Here is a 17,707-nt window from a genome sequence, read left to right as displayed (position 1 = left end):
GTAATTCTCTAATATAGGTTCATAAATTAAAGAATATGCTGTGGGAGGGGTGAGTTATTTTATTGCAGAAGATGCGTAAAAAATTAAATAAAAATTGGATAACATACCCAATAAGTATATTTATGTGTTGAGTTATTAGAGATGAATATGAGTAATTAGTTAAAAATAAATAACCATTTATATTGATAGTGCATTTTCAGGTGATCGGAAGTGAACAACATGGTCACATGGATTGCTCATCCATAGATTAGGAGTAGAAAAATAGAAAATAAAATGAGACAATAATAATATATGTGGTTCGACATTAAACTTGCATTCATGAATTGAGAGGTGAAATCCACTACATACGGTGATTTGTACAAACTCTTATGTTTTCTGAAATTCTCTGTTACAATATTCATATAAACAAGAAGGAAGAGGGAGAAGGTAAAATCTCTTCCTCTCAATATAAAGTTTCTTCATGTAATTGATGCCCCACTTGAGTCTCTGTCACTTCGTACCTATTTTGATGGGCTTTAATAATTCAACATATTTTTATCTCCAACATGACAAATAGCTAAATTGAGACCATTTTGGTTCTTATGTTTGGGTTGGTTTAGATGATAAGATGAGTTGTAATAATTTTAGATAAGTTAAATAAGATATTGTTATAATATTATTTTTTAATATTATTATTATATTAAAATTAAAAAAATTTAAATTATTTATTATATTTAATATGAAAATTTAAAAAAATTATAACAATAAGATAAGATAAGATGAATTAAAAATATTTCTATATCTAAATAGGACCTTAGTTCAAGATGATTTTGGGGGAGAGATAATTAAGGAAAGATGTTTTAGGGGTAGATTTGGTTAGTTGAGTACGATATCCCACTAATGACTTCCATTGTGGTCTAACGTGTATATATGCAAAGTATTGTCGGTTTGAACTTTGAACCCATTTTTTTAATCTTCTCGGATCCAATAAAATGGTTAGGAAAAATTATACAATGTTAGCCTCTCAACGACTCATTTGGTAAGACGACGGCCTTTACTAGAATTAGGACTACTTGAATCTTTTCTAAAGAAATGGAATTTTCAAGGCTTGAAGAGCAAACTTCTTCTCGGGAATTCACTTCTTGCTTGTATTTGCTCCATTTTATATTTATTTCTTAAATAATAATTATAATTTAAAAGAATTGATTTTTATAGTATTAAAATGTACAAATCTTAAGTATTTTTTTTTTAAAAAAAAGATAAATTTGAGACTCGCATAAAAGATTTATACTTTAATATTGTTGCTTTTTTTTTTTCAAAAAAGCGTGGAAGACTTGTGGACTTTAGACTATATTTAGCATTCCTGTTAATCTAAAAGCCAAAAAAGCAAAAGATAACATTGTGCTTTTGAACTTTTTAAAGAGTTATTGGAATCTATTTAGAGAAAAGTTGGGGTCGGATGGGTGTTTTCACCGGCTAATAACAAATAAACACGTATACAATCTATTTATCACTAAAATGCCAAATATATGAGAAAAGACGCACACTCTCCCTCTCATCTTCACTATCCCTCTCCCGCCCAGCCCTTTCCTTTCTCCCCCTCCAATCTGCGACGCTCCACGCCAGACCCATGCCGAAGCCCTCTCGAGCCCATCTGCACTCCTCCATGCTAAAGCCCTCTCATTTCTCTCCCTCCCATCTGCACTCCTCTACTATCGACGGAAGCCCCCAAAAAATAAAAAGCCAGCCCTCTCCTCCTTTCTCTCCCTCTCACTCCCCCAACTACACTCGACGCCAATGGAAGCCCCAAAACATCATCTTCAAAGTTTGAAAGGATAAAAAAAAAAAATCTATTTGGTCTATACTTTGTGCGATTTCCTTCATTGGTCTTCGGCTTGGTCTTCTGTTGGGCTTCAGCATGGAACTTTGCTCAATAGCAAACTAATAATTAAATTTGGAAATGCATCTAGGCACACAAAAATCAGAGCATCCAGCTTGCTCTTTTCAGCACTTCAATTGCTAGCCTAATGTGTGATACAGAAACTTAAGAGTAGTCCTCACTCTTTCGAGGACTCTCTTGATTGCATTAACCCACTACCTGATTTCATTTGTTTGGCCAACTTTAACAGATTACAAGAAGTTGCCATTTATTTCGTGAAGTATTTCCACCACTTTTTTCATTTTTGGCCACTTAGTTGGTGTGTTGGTCTTCTGTTAGGCTTCGGCGTGGAGGAGTGTAGATGGGCTCGAGAGGGCTTTGGCGTGGGTTTGTTGGCATGGAGCGTCGCTGATGGGAGGGAGAAAAAGGAGAGGGCTGGGCAGCAGAGGGAGAGTGAAGATGGGAGGGAGAGTGGGCATCTTTTCTCATACATGCGGGTGCATTTCAGTGATGAATAAATTACCTAGATGTCTTTTTTTATTGGCCGGTAGGAAAATGTTTTTCACACCCATCCGATCCCAAACTTTTCTCATCTATTTAATGCATGCCACCCGTTTGATACAATGGACACTGCTGCATCACAATAAAAGTCAGATAACGTTATCAAAATTTTTATGTGCAGTCACTTTTGTATACTCTTTCTGCACTCTACTAATATGATTAGTTACACCATTTTTTTTGTTTTGACCAATCACATCAGTTGAGTATATAAGAGCATTAGCATTGGATTGGCCATTCTATTTTTCAAATTTTAAAGAATATGTAGATTTTTCACTTTTTACTAATTATTCAAAATTTGAAGTCTACATTGAATTAGTTATCACACTCTCTATGACAATAAAATATTTTTTTTTATTTTTAATTAATTTTTATTTTTTAATTAATTTTTATTTTCATAATCTCTAACAATTATATTCATTTTCATTTTCACAATCCAATAAACAAAGGAATATTACTACATACACGAAATGCTTTAAAGAAAAATGAGAACAATATGAAGAACAATTTATATCATATCAATATCCAAATATAAAAGTTTTATCACTGTCCATAGTATAACATTCATATATAGTTGTTGCCCACATTTACAAACACTCATATTTGTGATCCAAAATAACAAAAAACTACAAAATAACATAGGCTACAACTCCAAAACAAATACAACCCCAAGATAAAAACAGCCAAAAAGACTTACTACGGTGTTGTTCTCTAGGAGATCCACCAAAAATGATATTACCAAAAAAGTCTCATTGGAAACAGTTTAGAGAAGATTCAACTTCTGAAAATGAAATATAACATGTTTATTTTGATGCCACAAGAAGGGCAAGCTTGCCTTTAGACACATTAGGTTTTAAAAGGAAGAGAGGAACATAACCCAAATGATTGGAGTTCCATAGAATTCTTTATTGAAAGACTCGTTTACCATAAAGTATTTGAAAAGGAGTAAAGCTCACATTAGATGTAGAATAACAGTATATTTTGCTTAAGGGGCAGCACAAGAAGTTTGTAAAGGGCAAACAAAAATTTTCATCCTTCTGTCAATCAATCTTGTACTTGTTTCTCTTGCAATAATGTCTCCTCATACTTTAATCACTACCATGACAATCTATACAATAGCAGAGGTTACACTAGTAGTTGGAAATTTGTTGGTGAATCATTTAGGAGTTCCATCATATAACTTTGTAGGACACATGTAACATCCAAAACGACTAGTCAATATTACAATTGAAACCCATTGGATTCATTACAAAGAGCATGAACTTTCCCCCTCTCACGTAATATGGGATCTCATATACCACCTCTACTCTTCACTTCTCAGTATGGGATATCAGAACACATATTACATAAATGTAACCTACCTAAGATGCTTGTGTTTTGGTTGAAAAAGATAGACAACTATACAAAAGGTATCAAAGGCATTGATTCTCTTTCTCCACAAGTTATTAATATGCAATTATCAGTGTTCTATTTTGCCCTTTCTTTGTTCTTATTCGTTCCTCCATGCCTCATATTAGGTTTCAAATTTTCAATATGACAAACAAACAAGGGAAAAAAAAATGAATAACATGATTGCCCTAATTTAGCTTGGCAAAATTTCCAAAATTCCCTGTGTTAGGGTTGTATTGGCCTCTCATCCTCATAAACAACCCAGCAAAGGTGTCGTCTGGTACAACAACAATTAAAATTACATAGTTAGTGAGACACTTGATCTAGGATTTTCGTGTCAAATAACACACGAAAATGAGATAGAGATACGATAGCTAGACGAGTCAAATAAGGAGCAGTACAATAAAATCAAGAGTAAAATCAAGGCTAGGGTTTCGAATCAAACCCAAACAATAAAATCAAGAGCAAAATTAAGGCTAGGATTTCGAATCAAACCCAAACAACATCAACAAAATCAAACCCAAACAATAAAATCAAGAGTAAAATCAAGGCTAGGGTTTCGAATCTTATCGTGTTATTGCTTGTCGTGCTGGAGAGAAGCTGCCGCAGTACCGTGCTGGAGAGAATAGTCGCGCGAGAGAAAGATTGAAGCTTTTTTAGCCGTGGGAGAGAAAGAGGGAAGAAAAAGAAAAAGAAGAGAAAGAAGGGGAAAAAAAAAACTAGAAGAAGAGAAAGAAGAGAAAACAAAAAAAAAAAAACTAGAAGAAGAGAAAGAAAGAAGAGATGCGAGAGAGAAAGAGGGAAGAAGAGATGCGGGAGATAAAGAGGGAAGAAGAAAGATAAAGAAATTTCGGGAAAAAGGAGCTGAAATTAATAAACAACGCATTTGGACTTGATACAGTTCTTTTTATCTTTGAAAAAAAAAGATAAAATTACTGTATATCATATTTTGGATAAAAAGGGTTTGGCTGATTCAATGTGGACTAACTGTTAATAAAATTAGTTAAATTTAGAGATGAAATGTTGTTGGATGAAACCAATGTGGATGCTCTAAAGATTGCACAAAAATAATTGTACTTAACAGAATTCATTCTTTTCCCTAGTCGAGGATTTGAAATATGAGAAATACTTTCTCTGTTCTCCGCATCTGATCTGAGGGTACCCGTCGATCGAGAATAATATACCCTGAACATATCTTCTCTTCTGTTGGCAAAGTATTAGGGTTTATGATCATAGACAAAATTAAGGCTAAAAAAATTGAATCAGTGTCCAGACTTTGGCCCATTGAACCTAGAAAATCTATAATCTTGAAATCTATAATCTGGACCTGGATCGAGGTCCAGGAATTGATCCATTTTCCTTGCTTTGGGTGCTCCCAGCATTGGACCACAACATCTATTTTGAATTTGATCATTCATTCCAAGTACGTTCCTCAAATTCAGCTAACTTCCTGGATTAAAGATTTGGTAACTCGGTAGTCGGTAGAGTAATTAAAACATTATGTTAATGTGCATTCTTGTCCAATTCCAACATTTCTATCCTTCTCTTGTTCTCGAACTGCCAACAATAAGCGGTGAGAATATTTTTGACAAAATATTATTCTAGATAAACATTTGGGCGGACTATATGAAACAAAACCTAAACATTTAAGAACAAACAAACTTGTCTCAAGTTGATCAGTCCAACACCTATGACAAAATTGGTACCACTACCACTCTTGTTCAAAGACAGACAAAGCCCGTAATCCCCGAACTAACTGATGTTACAAGTAATACCCAGAAAGCTGCACTTCCCTACACTTGCAAAGCATCATTCTCTGAGTACCTAGCTACCTCCATGAAGAACTCTCGTGGGAGGAGAAACCCAGTATTGGAGAGATAGTACTGCTGCCGCTACTGCTGCTGCTATTCACAGAGAGGGAGATAGAGAGGTTGGTGCTTGAGCTATGAGCATCCCATGAACTAGTATTTGTTGTTCCAGATGGTTCCACAAGCTTTCTTGAACGCTGACGGCCTCTTTGCATATGCCTCTCGCAGTACTTTTTATGTGGAGCAGCTTCCTTGCTACACCTCCATTTCTTCCCATCTGTTCTTCTACACCTGCCAGGCTCTGGATCTGGATCCATGCTACTTCTATAGTCCCAAGGCACGGGGCTAGACCCCAACACTTGAGGCAGGAAATCATGAAGCAAAAAACCCAAATCATATCTCAAGGACAGTAAGCAAATTGAAGAAGATTAGGGATATTGAGAACAGAATCTTGTAAGCCATGTAGCCCATGTAGAATGTCATCACCGTGACTGAAAGAAGACGACTTGGGATACTTACAGCTCGTGTGACCTGAAGGAACCGCATCGTAGAGGCCACCAAGAGAGCTAGCAACACTCTTCCACAAAGGAAGAAGAAGATGATAAGGCACCGGAAGCGCAGCTTCCATGTACTTGTAGATAAGTGCTTGAAGTTGCAACTCCTGCAGCTGAAGAACGGTGAAGCCACACGATTTTGTGAGGTGATCAGACCCATGTCCAAGCTCAAGATTTAACCCAACTGGAGCTGACCCATTTTCTGCAGTTGATTCATTGGTCTTCATGTCCCAAGAATCACCCCAACTCGTTGCTCCGAACCCTACAGACAAGACAAAAGAAAAAACATATGGTGATTGAAATCGCGGTTTCTGAATTCAAAGCAACGGAAGAAAAGTGAACAATGGGAGAGAATGGGTCACCAGAAATTGGAAAACTGGAAAGCATGAAATTAGCTGGGGCTTCTGACTCCATATTAAAGTGGTCAAAGAAGAGAGCCAAAAACAAAGGGACAATCTCTAAACCAGTGTGCAAGAACGAGACCCTCTGCAGGCGCAGCAGCAATAGATACCAATTTTCCAAGTCAAAGATTGCAAACGGCCTAATATAACGGGTATCGGTGAGAAAGAGCTTTTGAAGGACGATACTTGTAGCCGTAGCACAAGCATCAGCTCTGCTGTGCTCTTGCTCTCTCCTACCCAACATGCACGCATACTGATGTAGGGAGAAGGAGCGACTGAGAGTGACATTGAGGTGAGAGTGGTGAGTCTGCACTCTACACGTCAGGTCTTCTGAGACTGTCAGATTATGCAGCAGAAGCAAGCGCGTTGTCAGATCATGATAATGACGTCAGCTATGTAGGCTTTGTAGGACTACATAGCTGACGTGTCTAGTGATAAGTGGGGCCTGATTCTCTTGTCTCAGTTCTGCAGTTCAACTTGAGGCGCATCTAGCAAATTACGGAGGAAATAGATCTGTACTTTAGGATGTACTGATTTTGCTTAATGATTAATGATCTATACTAATTTAGGATGTACTGATTTTGCCTAATGATTAATGGATGTACTTATCTATACTAGAAATGCTAAACCGGGCTCTAGACAGTTGGGGTTTTTTTTTTTTTTTTTTTTTAATAATTAAGTAAATATTTTTTAATAATATTATGAATTATTTAAAATTTTTAAGAAAATACTTAAAAAAGAAAAAAAACAGACTGTTGGGAGCCCATGCGTTTCTGCATAGCCACTCTTTTAAAAAATTGGAGAGAAATCTAATCCACGTAAAAAGTTCACTTTTAACGATGGTTTAACCATTTTTTTAAAAAAAGTGTACAAAATTTATGTATTTTGAAATGGTATCTAGTATTATTTAATTTTAAAATTTAATAAGATTAATAAAATCTAATTTATATCTTCAATTAAACGCGAGACCACAAAATTTATTAAGTTATTAATATATGATGTCAAGAATCTAATGGCCAGAGGCCCAGACATATCCAACCCCCCCACACCCCCTTATAATATCTATTTATATATAAAGCGCGAATAGGTTAGTAACAATATTTTCGTTTAACATTTTATTTTCAATTTTACCCCTAATTTTATTTCAAAATCTCGATTTTGCCATTGACATTCTTCCTATTTTACCCTTGGTTCTCCCGCGCGCGAGCACCTCCTCCCCTCTCCCTCGTCCATTTCTTCATCTGCTACGGTGCGCCGTCGCACGCCGTCGTGCTCGACACTGCCGCTCTTATTCTCTTCCCCTCCGACCGGCATCCATACCCTTCCAATCTCAGCCCCTCTCTTGCCGCCGTTGACCGCCACGAGTGAATCCAAGCCGCGGCCCGTCCGATTCTTCGTCGCCTCCAGTGCGCCGCCGCACGCGGGTGTGGCTAACACCGCCCCACCCATTCTCTTCTCCTCCGTTCGGCGTTCCTCTCCTTCCAATATCAGCTCCTATCGTGCTGCCGTTAACCGCCACAACGAATCCAAGTCGCAGCTCTCTTTTTTTCTTTTTTAATTTAATTTAATTTTTTGTCTTTATTGTGTTTTATTTCCTTTAATTTTGAATTATGTACATATTGAATTCAATTGTTACATTTCAGTATAAATCTATTTTTTTCCTTTTATTAATGATTTTTGTTTAATGATTTATTAAAAAATAAACTTAAATATTTTTTTTTTATTTCTGGATAAATTGAATAGTTTATTAATTAACCTGAAATTAATTATACTATTTGAGGTAAATCTATAGTTTCTAATGTACTATAGTTTATTTAATTTTTTTTAAAGGAAAATGATAGGGTTACTACTCTCCTACTACTCATTTACTACTCTTTTTATATTTGATTTTTTTTAAATTTTTTATTTTACTTAATGGTTAAGGAAGTGTTATTAATAAAATTATATATTTTTTTAATTTTTTCGATTAAGGATGTTAAAAAAATACTTCAAAGAAAATGATAAAAAAATAAAAAACTTGAAATTAACTATAAATAGTAATTGGATAGTAATAAGGTAGTAACCCTATCATTATCTTTTTTTAAATGTAAAGGATGAGAATTTATAAAATATATGATTAAATTATTTAATACTTATCACCATCGTTTTGAATTTTAAAACTGACACATTATATATTTATTTTGGAAATAACAAATATACAACATGCGCATTCAACTATAATTATTAAGAGTAATAATAATAGGTTGGTTAGTATAATTACAAATTTTCATAAGGAAATAAATTATAACTTCTTAATAATTTAAAAATATAATATGTCATTATTACTATTTTATTTAGCCAAGTGTGAAAATGTTAAATAAATTAATATTTTTCATTGTTATTATTTCTTATAGTGTTTCTGTTTTAATAATATTAAAAAGAGTTATGAAAACTTTTGAAGTAAATTAAGATGATCTAGTTTGCATTCTTAAATTAAGAGCTAAATTGCCTTTGAACTAACGCAATAATTTAACATTATTTGTAGTGTTAAATAATATGGTCTAGAATATGTTAATATATATTAGAACATTTTTAATTTTTTCCTTCTCTAAAAATTTATATAATGTTGGAGAGAGTTAGATGAGATGAAATTTTATAAAAAATAATTGAAAGAGAGAAAGAGTTAAATAAAAAATATTATAAAATTAAAATAGTATAAGACACTTAGATTTTAATTTTATAATATTATTTTTGTTTTAAAATTTAAAAAGATAAATTATGTTTTATTTGAAATTTGAAATTTTGAGAAAGTTGTAATGATTATTTTAAAAGTTTTGTATTTCAGTTATGTTTAAAAAAGAGATGAGATATGATATGAAAATTTTGGAATAAAATCTATTTTCAAATAGACTTTTATTTGAAAATAAGTAAGGGATGAACAGTGTTCTTATCAATTTCTCTCTCTCTTTTTTCCTGTTTTTCTCATCAAATTCGGTTCTCTTATGTTTTTGCTCTTTTGCCGTTTAGGTGAGTTTGGATACTGAGGATTTTTTTTTTGATAGGTTAGATCCTAATTGAGATGAGATTAGTTGAAATGAAAATGAAAAGTTAAATAAAATATTGTTAGAATATTATTTTTTAATATTATAGAAACATTAGTCTTTAAAATAGGAGATTTTGGTAAGCTTAACCAAACAATATTTTATTTTTAGTAAAAGAAATAATCTTAATTTGCTTATGGATGTTACATTTCATTTAAGTGCATTCAATTCTTGAGTTTACTGCCTAACAAGATCCAAGATTCTCACTATTGGATATAATCATTGATATTAGGGTTTATAATATGAGATAAAAATGGAAATTAGTTAAAAATCCTTACTCATATGCTGCTTGTGATAATATGATGATTTGTTTTACACGATGATTCTATCTGAAGTTGGTCATATTTTATTGTCTATTATATATCTCGCAACATTTAATGGTAGACAACTGGGCACACGTGCAGCGCACGTTGCCCTAACTAGTATATAAATATATATATATATATATATTTATATATATGATAGATGTGGCTAAAGATGTAAGGGAGAATATAATTTTTACAGTGCCTACAAAAAAAAAATAAACATATCATAATCTCTACTAACGAGGGAATTCATTTTATAGCTTATATAACTTAGCAAACTTCACTAAAACCATATCCCTGATCATTATTTCAGGCCATACCACGAGTAACTATAGCCAGAAACAAACCTGAAACATTTGACCCCCTTCGAAGCGGCACTAACTTTGTGGGCCTGTGGCTGTGTCCATGTATCATATACTCCAACGTCAAATTAACCTAATTCGACTGATAGATGATACAATATATAAATATATAAATTGATATAATTTTATATGATATGTTGGATCTATTTTATAATAAATATAATTTTACAATTTAATATATCACATCAAACTAATTAAATTTTTAAATTTATTTTTTTATACCTTACAAGGGGTCTGTCCCTTGTGTGAAAACTAGAGATCAACTGCAGAAGCTTTGGGCCTATCTTAATCTGCCTATATATGCATCGGTAATTAGATTGAACAACGAAACGATCGAGAAACGACTAACGAGTATGATTCATTTGATCACTCCGGCTGTGAAATAATATAAGAAAGAAAAAACAAAAAAATTCAATGTGAAATGGCGTCGCCCGGACTCGAACCGGAGACCTTCAGTGTGTTAGACTGACGTGATAACCAACTACACCACGACACCAACTGATTACGTGGCCTCTGATAAGTTATACTTGAAAGCAGAAATGAAAAGCACTGGGTTCCTCAGGCCGGGGTTTTACGAGACTGCAGAACCAGAATCTCGCCAGTATAATAATCTGAAAGTATTTTTTTTTCCTCGTTTAAGCAATTCAGGAGTTGCAGCTTTGGTTTAAAATCTTCCTGTTGGAAGTCCAGCCATATTTTATTGTATCCATAGCCTTGTCAAAAAAGCCAACACAATTTGTAGCGACATCTTCTCTCAGAGGCTGATATGTTGAAGAACTGGCATGACACTGAGCCTTGCAAGAAAATCCTAGACTTACTTCTACGGCTTCTTTCCCGTCGATATACAGGTTAGTTTTCTTTTTTCCATATCACTCCCTCGTAAAAATCTAGTGTTGATTCTACCGGTCAGAAAAAGAAAAGAAAATCAATCCTACTGTTAATTCTCTCTGCCGTTTCTGTTTACTGTGAAAAGTTTGTGGAGAGGGTAAAAAGGTCCAATTCAAGAGTTTGAGATCCCACAATCTAAAGGAAGGCCCATTGGTCTGGCAAAGCGAAGATGATGGCCTTTGATGGGCTTGTCTCGCTAAGTGAGAGACCTGTTTGGCCCGGCCCAAGACTAATGAGAAACCGACAAAGGTTGTTAGGGGTGGCATATGCCGACCTGTTAGCTGCTTTAAATCATCACTAACACCTAACTATCAGGAAGTATGTGGGAGAAGTTATAATTACCATTCACCTGGCAAAAGGAAAGTGGGCGTTGCCAAGACAGGTTGAGGAGGTGCAAACTCCTTAAGTCATACCTTACTTAAGTATGATTATTATATTGACTTTACCTTCTATATAAAATTAGCCAATAAGATCGAGATAATCTAAAATACAATTCTAATGAATTTATATTTTTTTTAAAATTATATTATATTCAATTATATTATAATTTGAGTTTAAAAAAAATTATAGACCCAATAAATTATTGGATTGAAATAGGGAAGGGGTTGGAAACACTTCCACGTGGTAGCACCACTAGTGTAAGGTGCTAGTAGGCTGGGCGTACCGTTGGTGCTTTTTTATTTATTTATTTTGTTTTAAATATTTTTTTAACATTTTTAGTTATTAAGTAAAAATTTAAAAAAATATATAATATTATTAATAGTCTATTTCTAAATCACTACATAGAAAAATAAAAATAAAAATAAAAATATTCAAATAGTAACTGTTAGCAGTAATATTAACGAGACAAAGTAGTATTTTTTATTGGTTCGTTTGGATAATGAAATGAATTGAGATCAAATAATTTTAGATGGTGTGAATAAAATATTATCTAAAAATTATTTTTTAATAATATTATTATTTTAAGATTTAAAAAAATTAAATTAATTATTATATTTTATATAAAAATTAAAAAAATTTATAATAATAGAATCATATGAGATAAAATGAATTGAGAGAAATTTTATCACGAAACATGGCCCAAAGATATTCGGATAAAGCATTGACAAAGAAATCCCTTGCAGACTGGAACTTTCCGATCACATGCAGATTTTCCATTCGACAACACATTGATAGATTGCTTTCTTATTTTGTGATCTAGTTTAGAGAATTTCCTTATTTTTCTAGTCCTGACTTTCCTGTAATAGTGATGATTACCTCCTCCTTCTTCTTCTTCTATTTTTTATTTTATTTTATTTTTTATTTTTTATGATGACATAATAAACAAAAATGATAGACTAACAACTTGTTAGCAATTTATTTACTATTATAGATTAAAATAATATATTTTTTAAAATTTTAGTTTGCCTTTTATTTTGATTTGATGTTTTTAAATATTTAAAAAATATTATTTTATTAAGATCTCATTTGTATTCATAATTCATCTCAACTTACCTCAATTCATTTCATCTTATCATTATAATTTTTTTAAATTTTTACATAAAATATAATAAACAGTTCAATTTTTTTAAATTTTAAAACAATTTTTCTAAATTTTCACACAAAATAATAAATAATTCAACTTTTATTCTACTATTCATAAACCATTTCAACCAATCTCAACTCATTTCTGAATCCAAACCACTCTAGCATTGGTAGTGGCTTTTCCATCTCCATCTTCATCTTTAAATTTAAAGAATATGTTTTTAAATTCATCTACATTAATTTATGCATTTCTAAATTTTTGCATAGTTATAAATAGTGATTCTTCAAATTTGAAGAATCACTATTCATTCTTCAAACATTATTTTACTATTTATTTCTATCTCCTACCCATTAAAATCAATTTTGTAGAATTTATATTAAGATGATTTTGATACATAAAATTTGTATTAAGTTGATAAAGTTGATAATACAAAGTAGATGTTAATTGTAAAATATATATAAAAAAATAATTTTAGCAAATAAATAAAAAATAAAAAAAAATAATATTTTATTATTATTTAGTTCAAATATGCATAAATCAATATGAGAGTTTTTTTTTATATGCGAAATTATTCTTCAAAAAAGATAATTTTGCATATAAAGATGTATAAACCACTATTAATACTCTAAGAATGGTAAATAAAATGTGATTGAGTTATAAGCATATGACCACTTCGTATCATACTATTCGAAGACAGCGCACGGGCCTTCTATTACCACTCTATTCCGTAAGCCAGTATTTGTTGTACTCGTTTTTTATTTTTTGTTTTTGTTTTTTTAAGGGTTGGAAGGTTTTGGAGGACATTTGGGCTTCAGGCCAATCTTTTAAGATTTCGTTTGGATGTTAAATTTATTTTAGATGAGTTTATTTTTAGAATACTTTTGACATTTAAACACACTCTAGTCTTTATTTTAAACTACTTTCAGTTCAGACTTTGTGAGATCCACATTCTCTTTTTATTTTTTTTTTCTCTCAAAAAATAATAGGATCCATTGACATCTTCTCTCTGCTTCTCTCTCTCTTTCTTTTTAATTCGTGGGATCCACAGACACTCTCTTTATTTCTCTATCTTTTTTCTCTTTATTTGCCCGACACTCTCTTTATTTCTCTTTAATTTGTGGGACCTATTGATCACTCTCTATCTCAAGTGCTGTGTTTGACGCCAGAAGATAACTATTTTTACTGTCATGTGAACAGTAGCCGAATAATGGTGGGACTAATTTATTTTACAACTTTTCATAAATATATCTAAACTCATATTAACATCCAAACACATTTTAAACTCATCTTAAGTGGACCACACCAAACTCATTCAATAATCTCAGCTCATTACTATTCATAAAAAATTCAACTCATCTCAACATCCAAACGCAACTAAAACTAAGCTCATTAGTAAGGCCACGAAGGCTAGGCCAATACTTAGGGTTAGGGGGCTCCTAACCACAATCATGAGACTAGATATATAACTCCAAAGAGCTAGTTAGAGATAAGGTCCACGGTTAGATACAATTATCTTGAGTAAGATAATTCTTACGAAACAAGAAATATCTTCTCTAGTTAATAAGAAATCATGAAGGATAAGTACACGGGATTGGTGATCAGAGTTAGTCACCATCACGCCATATCCTTCTATAAATAATTTGATAGAGGTAACAAACGTTTTTATCTTCATTTTCATATACACTTATCCTTATATGGTTACTGACTTAAGTATCAGAGTTTTCTGAGGACGACCAGAGCCGTCTCTTCATTATTGCAATTTATCCGTATGATTGGTGGTGTGAAATACGTTATTTACAGAAAGTTTCGAATACAAATTTTCTATTTAGGAAACGGATCATATACCATCTGATCATCAAATTTTCCATTTTAATTGTTTATCTGTAATGAAAATTTTTAAACTACTTATCTCGGTAATGTTGTTAAAATCACTGCTTTCGTAATAATAATATTTTAAAAAAAAATCATATCAATTTTTCTTGAAAAATTGAAAACAAACGCATCAAAACTCTCACTCGATTCAACACCAAATTATTTTAATTTAGGATGCAATATAGTTAATCTGAATTAATTTGTTCTGACCAACTACTCGTGCGAAATTAAAGCGCCCAGCTCATTGAGGTTTGAAGCCTAGTTAGGTTATCATGTGCTATCTTTTAATTTTTTCAGATTTTGTAGAGCTGGAGTAATGTATTGCCTCTTGCATTCGCAATAGGACAACACCGTACCGGAGATGTCCCCAGCAATGGGAAAGTATATAGGGTCGGTGTATAAAACTTACCCATTTATTCGAGCTTTTCTATTTATAAATCTCACATATTACATATTATATTTTTTATTATTTTTTTAATTTTATTCTTTTTAAAATAATTAAAATATTTTACTCATCATCTATATATCACATATTTAATAAATAATAATAATAATAAAAAAAATAGTGTGTGGTTTGTGAGGCTAATTATGAATTGAATTTCACGCTTCAATTTTGTAAGCGATATATTTCTTCTTCCAAAGAAGTCCCTCTTCTAATTAAAGCCAAAGCTCAGCTTTTATTCATTAATAATAATAATAATAATAATAATAATAATAATAATAATAATAACAGTATTATAATTATAATAATGATAAGAATACCTCAAATACAAATAAAGCAAACAAAATAAAAACACAAGTCACCACATACATATATTCATTGCTACAAACCTTAGACTGGAATAGGGATAGCTCTAAGTGGGTGAGCAATCTGTGATGTTAAGGAAATCTTATTTTCCATGCTCACATCCTCGATTTTCACTCCATCTTCAAGCTTCCAATCGAAGTTGTGAATAAGAGAACCTAACATCAAGTGTAGCATTCTCGTCGCCAAAGGATAACCAGGACATATTCTTCTTCCACCACCAAATGGTATAAGCTCAAAGTTCCGACCTTTAACATCAATATCAGATCCCAAGAACCTCTCTGGCATAAATGAACTTGCATTTTCCCATAAGCTCGGGTCTCGGCCTATGGCCCATGCATTCACTAGCAATTGTGCACCCTCTGGGATAACATAGCCGTTGATTTCTACGTCTGCATCAGCTTTTCTGGGTAGTAAAAATGGAATTGCTGGGTGCAATCTGAACGTTTCTTTGACTATGGCTTGTAAGTAAGGTAACCGTGCAATATCCGATTCCTCTATTGGGTTGCCTTTCTCAATTACCTGCTTCAGCTCTTCTTTGGCTTTCGACAACGCCTCTGGGTTTTGAAATAGTTCTACCATTGCCCATTCTACTGTGGTTGCAGTTGTCTCGGTGCCCGCAACAAATAGGTCCTAATCCAAAACACCAAAAAAGTTTAAAAATCTTCTTTCCATATTACGATGGATGAAGATGCTAGTTTTAGAGCTTCTACACAATTTATTTTAATCCATCTCATCTTATTTTATTTATTAATTATAATTTTTTTAAAGTTTCACATAAAATATCATAAAAAAATTTAATTTTTTCAAATCTTAAAATAAAAATAATATTCTAATAATATTTTATTCAATTTTTATTTCATTTGTGTAACCAAATAAGGCCTAATCAATCGGATACACATTTAAAAAAAATTTAAAATGATATGATTTTTATTGATTGAATACCTATCAACAAGTATAAGAGTAATGTAATATACAGTTTTAAGTTATAAAAATTTTGTATACTTTTTTTAAAAATATAATTCTCACATTTTTTCAAAAGAACTGTACAAACTTACACATGTTAGAACACTACAAATATTATTTCTTTTTGTATAGTATGATTTATGTCAAAAAAGTTATTATATGACTCGAGGTAGGTATAAACATTGTTCAATTTAAATTTGAAGTTAACATGCAAAAAAAAAAAAAAAAAAAAAAATCTTGAAAATCCAAGTAAACAATATGAGGAGAGAGAAAAGAAAAGAAGAATCACGATAGAGAAAAAGAAAGAGTAATAATGGTCGTCCATACCACGAACAAGCTTTCTATCGTAGTTTTGTCCAACTCCGTACTGTTGTCATCACTGATATTGAGAAGGTTATCTAACATATCACTTTTCGTGACATAACCAGACACTTTCCTCAACTGCAACCTCTGGCTAATTAAGCGATCAAAGATGTCTATTAGCTTTGAAAAGTGAACTGTCAAGCCCCTCCTTGCACCTTGGGGATCGATTTTCTTAAGCAGAGGAAAATAATCTGCCAAGTTGGGTTTCCCTACCTCCCTCATGATATCCCCTACAATCTCCTTAAACTCTCCAGCCATGTCAGAATCTGAATTGGCCAAATCCAACGAAAATACTGTGTTTGATAACAGGTTAAGCGTAGTCTTGATAGCCACCTTGCCAATATCTATTGCCTCGCCGGTTAGGCTGCTTTGATGAGTCTCGGCAAGGAGCTCTTGCAGTTTCATCCGCCGGACATCTTGGTTGTCATTGAGTGCTCTGTTGGAGAATAGCTGGCCATTGCAGATTCTGCGAAGGTTCCTCCACTGGGTCGAAACTGGCATCCATGCCATCCCCAACTCGTCGTGTTTGTGGGCTCGGAGTGCGTCCGGGATTGTGCGGCTGGACAGCTGTTGGTCATGCGTTCGAAGGACTTCTTTTGCCATTTGTGCCGACGAAATGATTATTGTTGTTACTTGGCCTAACTTTAGGCACATGATGGGGCCATAAATCTGGGCAAGCATGGCCAGGGACTTGTGGGATTTGTCACCCATATCGAAGAGGTTTCCGATTATTGGATATGGTTTTGGACCTGGTGGAAGCTTTTTCGGAGTTGCAGTTCTGCTTCGAACTATGCGAAAGGCTTGGATGATGACCCAGGTGATGCAAATACATAGCAAAGTGTTGGACAAATCCATCTTTCCTAGATTTGATATTCTGATCGTAAAAGAGAAATAACAAACAATGAAGAAATCAGGTCTATTATAAGGACGAGGTTTTTTGTCTTGTTGCTAGAAAGTAAGGGATGATCGAGAT

The 17,707-nt window shown here is 32.9% G+C and overlaps 2 protein-coding genes and 1 non-coding gene across 3 annotated transcripts; all 3 read right to left on the bottom strand.

The window, feature by feature from the left end:
• Positions 1–5,394: 5,394 nt before the first annotated feature.
• On the bottom strand, positions 5,395–6,848 carry LOC109010816 (growth-regulating factor 7-like). The gene is made up of 3 exons (XM_018991736.2): positions 6,530–6,848; positions 6,133–6,429; positions 5,395–5,971 (listed from the first exon to the last, which is right to left on the bottom strand). Exons 1-3 carry the CDS (start codon positions 6,810–6,812, stop codon positions 5,634–5,636), a joined length of 918 nt encoding a protein of 305 aa, XP_018847281.1. The 5' UTR covers positions 6,813–6,848; the 3' UTR covers positions 5,395–5,633.
• Positions 6,849–10,737: 3,889 nt separating this feature from the next.
• TRNAV-AAC lies at positions 10,738–10,811 on the bottom strand. Its single transcript has one exon. It is a non-coding gene; the product is annotated as a tRNA-Val (tRNA).
• Positions 10,812–15,368: 4,557 nt separating this feature from the next.
• LOC108999510 (geraniol 8-hydroxylase-like) lies at positions 15,369–17,604 on the bottom strand. Its single transcript, XM_018976414.2, has 2 exons — positions 16,699–17,604; positions 15,369–16,038 (listed from the first exon to the last, which is right to left on the bottom strand). The coding sequence occupies exons 1-2, from the start codon at positions 17,587–17,589 to the stop codon at positions 15,433–15,435; spliced, it is 1,497 nt and encodes a 498-aa protein (XP_018831959.2). The 5' UTR covers positions 17,590–17,604; the 3' UTR covers positions 15,369–15,432.
• Positions 17,605–17,707: the final 103 nt, after the last annotated feature.

Source organism: Juglans regia, chromosome 2, assembly GCF_001411555.2.
Source record: "Juglans regia cultivar Chandler chromosome 2, Walnut 2.0, whole genome shotgun sequence".
Classification (NCBI taxonomy): domain Eukaryota; kingdom Viridiplantae; phylum Streptophyta; class Magnoliopsida; order Fagales; family Juglandaceae; genus Juglans; species Juglans regia.
Note: the sequence above shows the minus strand (reverse complement) of the source record. Positions and strands in the feature narration are given on the sequence as shown.

Bases quoted from the DNA above. Each gene is read 5' to 3' on its own strand.
- LOC109010816 (XM_018991736.2), bottom strand. From the start codon at position 6,812: ATGTTGGGTAGGAGAGAGCAAGAGCACAGCAGAGCTGATGCTTGTGCT. The intron at 6,430-6,529 runs GTGACCCATTCT...TCTTGTCTGTAG, and splicing joins TTCCAGTTTTCCAATTTCTG to GGTTCGGAGCAACGAGTTGG. The intron at 5,972-6,132 runs GTAAGTATCCCA...TCCTGCCTCAAG, and splicing joins TCCTTCAGGTCACACGAGCT to TGTTGGGGTCTAGCCCCGTG.
- LOC108999510 (XM_018976414.2), bottom strand. From the start codon at position 17,589: ATGGATTTGTCCAACACTTTGCTATGTATTTGCATCACCTGGGTCATC. The intron at 16,039-16,698 runs GTATGGACGACC...GTTTTGGATTAG, and splicing joins CGATAGAAAGCTTGTTCGTG to GACCTATTTGTTGCGGGCAC.